Source organism: Coffea eugenioides, chromosome 8, assembly GCF_003713205.1.
Source record: "Coffea eugenioides isolate CCC68of chromosome 8, Ceug_1.0, whole genome shotgun sequence".
Taxonomy (NCBI): domain Eukaryota; kingdom Viridiplantae; phylum Streptophyta; class Magnoliopsida; order Gentianales; family Rubiaceae; genus Coffea; species Coffea eugenioides.
Genome location: NC_040042.1, coordinates 45,648,306 through 45,656,665, shown reverse-complemented (window position 1 = coordinate 45,656,665; position 8,360 = coordinate 45,648,306). Strand labels below are relative to the sequence as shown.

Sequence of the window (8,360 nt, the reverse complement as noted above, 5' to 3'; positions counted from 1 at the left end):
TTCACCATTTATCTCTTTGGTTCAACCCTTTTCCTTTACTACAAAGTAGAAATAGGTATAAAATAAGAATTATGGTATCGATAAAAAATAATAATAACTATTTTGGATAGGGATGATAATTGGGACGGGTGGTCACGAGCACCCGTCCTGCAGGAGGCTAATGGGGCGGAGGAGTATACCCCGCCCAATCACCCGTTAAACAAATAACAAACATATATATGTATGTATATAATTATATATTTAATATTTAATTTAATTAGTTACAAACTTATAATAATAATATTATTAGTTATATGTATTATATAATGGACATTAGTATATGTAATATAATTAATATTATCAGTTATACTACTAATTATACACGTTTACTAATAGAAATTATTAATTAGCTATACTAAATTAACTAATACAATTATACTAAATTCTTGATTACACTTAACACAATAAAATATTTTTCCATAAAAAATATAATAATGACTTAATAATTGTATTTGTGTCAAAACTACAAACTTGACTACTTTAGTTATATTTATTTAATGACGTTGGATTGTATTCAAATAACACTTGTTTGATTGTTTTTATGGGTTTTAATTGTGATATTACAACGGATAATAAGTTGGTGATGTATTGATATTTTAGTATTTGATTATTTGCTAAATTTTGATCATAGAAAAACTATATGACAACTCGTTATTAGCTCCGCAAGGGCACCGGAAGCCGGGCAGGGCTTTAGAGGTATGCTATGGATAAGAATTGGACTTTAAATCTAATGCATAATAATATGCATGTTTTGGTTGATTAGCATCTAAGCAACCCATTATCCGTGACTGGGTTAAGAAAGCCGACAAAACACGATTAGTTAACTTGAAAGGTAGATTTTTACGATAACAAAATAGTTTGTGTTCTGTTATAAGCGGGCTGATTGCCAAGCGCTCAACATTCATGACATGATGCATTGAAATTTCTTGGGAAAGTGATGAATTTAAGCCATGATAATATTCCAAAAAATAAAACTTAAGCCGTGATATACTTCTATTTTTTTTTTTTTCAACAAAATGTGGCATTTCAACTCAACCAGATTAATCTGCCTCCTGACTTGTAAAGCCTTGCTCAAGAGTGCAAGTGTGGTAGGATTCAAACTAGTGATCTACGAGATACTACTGGACAATCACGATGGTTAAGAAATTTTATTGTTTGGATACACATATTATTTCAAATAATATTTCGCTTGCATCATAAACACATTTTCCAACCCAACTTTTTATATTCCCAATCAACTTTTTATCTCACATACATCACATCACAAAAAGTGTTACAGTAATTATTTCAAATAATACTCTATCCAAACAAACCAGCTTCTCGACGCTTTGTAAGTATACTGTTGCTTCTAAACTTTTGGGAAGTGTAGCACTACGCACTATGATATTCTTGTGAGGTGCCACACAGAAATGTGTCTTTCATTATTCAATCCAACACTCTTTTAACCTTTTTTTTCTTTCGAAAAAGTGAGTACAATTGTTTCTAGTATATGTGATAATTTAGTATCTAAATGCTGAATCTAGCATTATTATCAAATTGAAAAATAGCATAATCTGTAAGTATTAACCACACTTTTTAAATCAAAATTTTAAAAAGTGTTTCTTTTGTCTTCCTTATTGTAGAGACAGTCTTTTTTATTTGAAATTATCGTAAATATTTTGCACTACAAAGCTGTAAGATAATTTTATCATCCTATTGACTCTTTAAAATTTATAGCAAGTACTAATTTGTTATATGTACTCCTCATACTTTATTAAGAAGAAATACTAGCCATGACATTATGAATATATGCGGTCTTTTAGATTGTCTAAATGGACAAAGGACTAGTATTTTAACAAAAATGATAAGATTGATTTTAGATACACTAACTGACAGTGCATACACTTTCGCCATTATTAGATGCATGACACATAATACGAATTTGAATTTGAAACTCAAATTTTGTATATGTGTCATATATCCAACCGTGATAATATATATACCATCAGTGTATATAAGATTTATTTAAAATGATATAGCAGCATCCCTAAAAGTCATATCATTTTTCAAGTTAAAATTGCCAACTTGCTAAAAAAAAAAAAGACAATACATCACTTAATTCATAAAGATTTAATATCTTGATTCCTCGAACATCTATCTCAAATGTTATACACATAATATAAAGTCCTCAACATTGTTCAAATGTGTGCACTCTCATAAAAAACTCTTTTTCTACTTGACCTTACTAAACACACATAAACCAAACCTCAAAGAACAGAGAAAAAAACAAGTTTAAAAATTTACATCCATTCTAACAAGGATTAGAAAGAAATCACTAGGCAGCAACATGGACTTTATGCAAAAAAGAAGAGGGGCTTTAAAGCAATTAATCAACCCATGTGAAAACAAGGATAAGGATTTAAGGACAAGTGGACAACTAGTCCGTTACAAACGACAAAAGGCTAAGCCACTCAGCCAGCACCCACCACAATGGAGCCAAAGCCGCCAACTACCCTCCTCTTTCTTCATCCTCGACTAATATGGAGCCGCTACCTTTACAACCGGTCAATTCAATTTTTTTTTTTTTTTTGAAAAAACACCGAGTAATGCTACTAAGTAATAATAATGAGGGAGAGATGATGTATGGGCAGACCGTACAAGAAGTGGGCCTATTTCTCACTCTTATGATTTTGGTTGTAGTAGTAAATTAAAGCAGAGCATTTTTCAGCAGCGGCAGAGAGAATTGAGGAAGCAGTGAGGGAGTCTGGTGGTAGCAGAAATAGAAGTAGAAGAAGAAGGTGGCTTTTTAATTTGTATTCTCTCATGGGATTAGTATTATTTACTAGTAGAAGAAGTAGTTGGTAAGCATTTATTTTGTGTGTATGTATTTTTCTTCTGCCCCTCTCTCTCTCTGTCTGAAAATTCGTGCATTTTTTTTTGCTCTTTTGGTTGCTCTTCTTGTTGTTCGTCTCTGATACTTCTCCCATCAGATTCTTGGCATTTCTCCCAATTTCCGCTTCAAATTTCGCATTTCTTTGTTTTCTTTCTAGCCCATGAAAATGCTTCTCCCAGCACTGGAAGTAGGACCATATTGTTGTAGTGTCGAGTAAAACGCACCATTTTGAGATTGATGCATTTGTTTCTGAATACGAGGTTTCGAATTTCAGTCCCTTGGAGTAATTTTCTTACCATTTCTGTTGTCTTTTCTTCTTCTTTTGTTCCTTTCTTTTTTCTCCTTCCTTTTTGTGCCTTCCTGTAATCAAGATTGTCAATTTCAGGCTCTTCTTCTTACTGTTTCATGCATTTCAATTTTTTTGGGCTGCTGCTTTTTGTTTGTTTAAATGGACTAGTTCATGAAATCAATCGTGTTTTACTCAATGTGCAAGTATGAAATCAGGAAAGTTTTTGGATTATACAATTTTGAATGGTTAATAATGAGTGATTCTTCTACTGATCCTCCGTCTTTATTGCTTCCTCTTTTCCAAGACTTCTTCTCAATTTAGATTATATTAAAGTGACGATCTTTGTTCTCCCGTTGAATGAATCCGTATAAGAGCGGTTAATTTAAAATATATGGGATTTTTCCTTGATGGAAATGAGAAATTACGACGAATTGAAATTGGTGTATGAATTAATTTTGTTTATTTGTTTTTGTGTGCGAGTCTCTTTGTGTGCACTGTGCACGCACACTAGTGTGTGTAAGATTGGTAATCAATGATACAGTAGTACTAATAAACACGACCAATCCAAGTCCGTGAACTCCAAGGAGATTCAATGCTTTGATGGTTCATTTGATTTATTATGCATTCCTTTCAAGAGTTTGTGTCAGATCTTTTCTAACATGAATTAATATTACGCCTGTCAAATTTTTCTACAACGTATCTGAAAATTTTCTTTTTCCAGGAATCCCAGTTGAAGATTGGTCTTTTCAGGAAATTCCATGATCAGTTCTTACCCTGCAAGCAATTGAATTGGAGTTATCTGCGGAAGAAAGGTCTTTGACTTCTAAGTAAAAGGGACAACTCTAAATTCTGTTTCTCGTATTGGTTCAATTCAACCTCCTGCATGAGATAAGGTATCAGAGAAGAGAATGGAAACAGAGTAGATGCAGAGGGTAAAAGTTGATGAATTGAGTTAGGTTTTTTTCTTCAATTGGAGCTCTTAATTTTACAAGTTAGCAATTTAGACCGAGGAAATGCTTGAGACTGAGCTATGTTCTTCGCGGGTTCTATCACCCTTTCGCGAGGAGAGTGGCGATGAAGAATTGTCTGTTCTTCCTAGGCATACTAAAGTCATTGTGACTGGAAACAACAGGACCAAGAGTGTTTTGGTGGGTCTTCAAGGTGTTGTCAAGAAGGCTGTTGGGCTTGGTGGTTGGCATTGGCTGGTATATTCTCGAATTATATTGCATCTTATTTCTGTTTTAGTATTATTGATTTCTTGCGTTTCAATTGTGATAAGTGTCTTTTTTTTTTTTCCAGATTATGCTATTTTAGTATAATTTATGTTTGTCTTTTCTTTTTCTTTTTTTTTTGAAGTTCTCCTGATTTCAAAGTGACTGTTTTCCTATATTGAGCTCATAAGCATGACCCAAAACAATACAAAATTGGGAAGTATTCACGAATTTGTAAATTTTCGCAGAAGACTTTTTTTAGGCAATCAATTAGTGAAGTTGAGGAACCAGAGAGTATATCAGCTCAGTAATACCACCACGACAGAACATATCTACTTCAAACAAAATTTACTCCTACAAGATTACGCTTTTACAATCCTAGATTGATTGAAAGATGGACAAATCCAACACACACAGAAAAACACTCACTTTCCTTTATTTATTTTCCTGGAAAGTTTTCGTAGAAGTTTGTTTTTCCATAAGTATCCGCAATCAATCAATCTAGGACTACTACGATAAAGAGGTCTGACAACTATTGCTTTTTAATCTAATTTTCTCTTTTTAGTTTCAGGGAACTTTGCCATTCTTTTTTTGCTTTTTTATTGTCCTTGCAGAAAATTTTATTCTTTCTGAATAAAAAAAAATTGTGAAGTGTATAGATCTCATTAATTTTATGCAAGAATATACAAGATACAAAGAACACATTCATTCATATGTAAAGACAAAGGGATATGTTGAACTCGTGGAGTCTCAGTGTTTTCTGCGTATTTTTCTTTTTTACCGCCTTCTTTTTCCTGTTGTTATGGAGTACTTGGCTGAAGGTACTTGTATGATCCAATCATGAAGGTTTTGAAAAATGGGGATGAAGTTAAATTGCAAAGGAATGCTTTGAGTGTGTTGGAACCTCCGACTGGGAATGAAGAAGATGATGATTATGATTTTGATGACTCTAGCAGTGGCTGTGAAGTTGGTGAAAAGGAGAGTCATCGTTTTTGTAAGTATCCTTTACTAATAGATAATAAGGGTGGACGTACAAATCTATTTGGGGCAAATGATTTTTCTAATCCTCCAACATTTTTGTGAAACCATAATTTTGCAAGAAATGGCTTGCTAAACCTTTAAGAGGAAATGCTAAGCTAAAACCTTGACTATGCCTCATATTGGTGATTCATTGCTCTAAATTTCTTTGTTTCTTTCCAGTAGCTGCTGGTATTGAGTTCAGCAAACTCAGTAAGGCGAGAGTCCGATATGCAAGGCCATTGGTTCCATCGGCATCCGCAAAGTCAATCAGTCGCAACAGTGTTAGCGAACTTAAATCTAATAGCCATGCCCCTCAACAGGTGAGCACAATAAATGGAGGTTTTGTCCTTGTCACGGTTATGGCAAGCGTGTATTCAGCATTCTAGAAATTTGTCTTTTGTATTGCAAGAGCTAGTTATTGCCCCTCGCTTAAATTCAGAGCCCTTCATTCCAAATACATCAAGATCTGATTTAGCGGTAGTTTCCTCCGGACATTTCTTTCCAACATCAGAGTGCATTTATTTTGTCGTTAATTTTCCTAGGACAAGTGAAAGGATTTCAGCTGCTAAATGAATAGTTTTTTTTTGGGTAAACTCAATTCACTATTTGTCAAAAAGTGCTCAACTTTTGTCATTATCATGTTTTACCAATTAAAACAATTTTGGAAGTTACAACCATCATTGTCATTGGGGTCAATACTTATGCATATCTCTTTTGCTGGCTCTAAGATGTTTGCCTTGTGGACTAACCTGTCTCTTTGCCACCTTTGTTTCTTCAGCACCGCGGATCGAACATGGCAAAATTGGGAACTGGCTCATTGTGGAGATACTGCCAGAGATTCAAGCTAGTACGTCTTGCTAGCTTTTCCAAATTCTGGATTTCTTTTTCCTATGAATTGTTCAAAAGTAACTTTATATTTCTGCTTAAGTTGCTGATTTACAATTTGGACTTCAGGCCAGTATTAATTCTAGCCTTACAAAGGAACAACTTTCTAACATTGTCCAGCAGCACTTTTCTTCTCAGGTTGGTTCTCTCTGTCTCTGCATTATGACCAACATGCCCTGACATCACAATTGAAAATTTTCTTATGTTTCATTCTGATTTTCACGACAGCAAGTGGACGAGGTACAAGTGGTCGTAGAATTCGTCCGTGCAGCAAAGAGGTTGAGAGCGATCGATGCACATCGAGAGCGATTGTAGAAAAACCGTAAAACTGGTTGCTTGTAGTATAAGTATATAGTAGTATGAACCCTAACGTAGTTCAGCTCTAATGATAGATTGCTAATGCCTGATGTAGACATCTGGGATTGTGTGGTAGGCTGTAGGTAAAAAATCCAAGTACCTCTGTTAACATCTGTCTGAATGTGCTGTTGGGGCAGTAACCCTCTGATGATCTGATCTGATATTTTCCTAATTTGTTTTCTTGCACTAACGGTTAGTACTAGTATTTACTTACTGAATTCGAGATTCTATGTTTCAAATGAGGGGGCAGGCCGCGGGTTCAATCCATCATAGTTTTTAAAAACTACAGATTTGGAAGGACCCTGCAGGGAAGCCTGCATGTTTTTCAGTTTTATTGAATCTAATCAGCAGTTAGTCCCCCGAACCCTTCACCCCAAAGAATGTGCTCTTTATTGTGAATGTTCGAATTGTCAAGGATAATCCTAGTACTTCCACGTAAGCAAATGTGTGACACGAGGGAGTGGGAACAGTTTCTAGAATGTTTCGACTTGCTATATGCCGTATGAATTTATGTAATTGTTATCTTTTAATTTTGTTTCCCCACGCTCTTCCTTCTACGTACTACGTTGAGAGGCTCTCTTGAATTTCTTTTCTTTTTTTTGTTTTTTGTTTAAAAAAGAAGTCTCGAATCAAAAGTAACAAAAAAAGGGGAGAAATCTATGTGTGTGTGTGGGTTCGGATTGTTTGTCACCAACAACATGAATAAAGGAGATATTTTGTTGATGCATAAGCCAGGCTGTCGTGAGGTGTCACGGGACTTTATTGTTGCTACCAAAACGAAAGAGTGGAGGATGTTGATGTGGTGGGGGGGTCGGGGGAAATGGAACGGACTAATTCTAATTGGAGAGGAGAGGACAGAGAGAAAAGAGAATCCTAATAAATTTTCCACCAACCATTCGGATCCTTTCCAGTTATATCAATTGATCTTAGGCGTCCATTTAGCCTTTCCTGTCCTTGGCGTTGAATTTGCACCAACACACTGGTCCCCAACATAAGATTTTGTGCAGAAGGCTAAGTTGACTGCTTAGATTTTGGCTCATTGTTTGGTTTTAAATGGACCTTGCCCCCATGCAATTGGACATGTAATGTGTAATTTGGCTGTTCTTGCGGGAAAAAAAACCAGCATGTAATCTAGAACAGTACAAACGGTTCTTAAATTAAGGAATATCTGATCTAGTGATCTTGCTTTTATGCAGTTAGTTGAGGACAGAATATATCCTGATCCGGATCAAAAAGAGCATTATTGTTGTACTGTACTACTCTCATGATGTCCTTATAGATGCATTCCATGCAACGTGATCAAGTCCAAAAATCTAAAATAATTTCAAGTCCAGAACAAATCTTTTGTATGTGCAAATACATAACAAATACTTGTTCAAACTTAACTCCAGAGTCGTTGGCCAACCAAGCTCGAATGATCGATAGCCTGCCAAGTCGAAATCGATTCGAACATCATCGAATGAGTTGATTCATCTTTTAGCACTGTACGAGACTTGCACATCTATCACACAATGTAATAATCGCACCAGCCCTGCTTTGGAATGCTCAGCCCAATCGTGTCTGAAATTTGAACTACTAGAAACGCGGAACCAATGTCAATGGTCCAGCAGCTACCTATTTTGACGTCATTTATTATTCAAATGAGGACCATGTCATTGGTTTAGGCCCAACGACTATGAATTCTGGG

General features: G+C 35.2%; 1 protein-coding gene across 5 annotated transcripts; it reads left to right on the top strand.

Annotated features, from left to right (window-relative positions):
* Window positions 1-2,708: 2,708 nt before the first annotated feature.
* LOC113779659 lies at window positions 2,709-6,859 on the top strand. 5 transcript variants are annotated; one of them, XM_027325334.1, is made up of 7 exons: window positions 2,709-2,879; window positions 3,922-4,405; window positions 5,258-5,405; window positions 5,615-5,751; window positions 6,210-6,278; window positions 6,386-6,454; window positions 6,545-6,859. In XM_027325334.1, the coding sequence occupies exons 2-7, from the start codon at window positions 4,214-4,216 to the stop codon at window positions 6,629-6,631; spliced, it is 702 nt and encodes a 233-aa protein (XP_027181135.1). In that variant the 5' UTR covers window positions 2,709-2,879; window positions 3,922-4,213; the 3' UTR covers window positions 6,632-6,859. The 5 variants fall into 5 exon arrangements, with proteins under 5 accessions (XP_027181135.1, XP_027181131.1, XP_027181133.1 ...); XM_027325330.1 differs by having other exon boundaries at window positions 5,612-5,751; XM_027325332.1 differs by having other exon boundaries at window positions 2,715-2,816; window positions 5,612-5,751.
* Window positions 6,860-8,360: the final 1,501 nt, after the last annotated feature.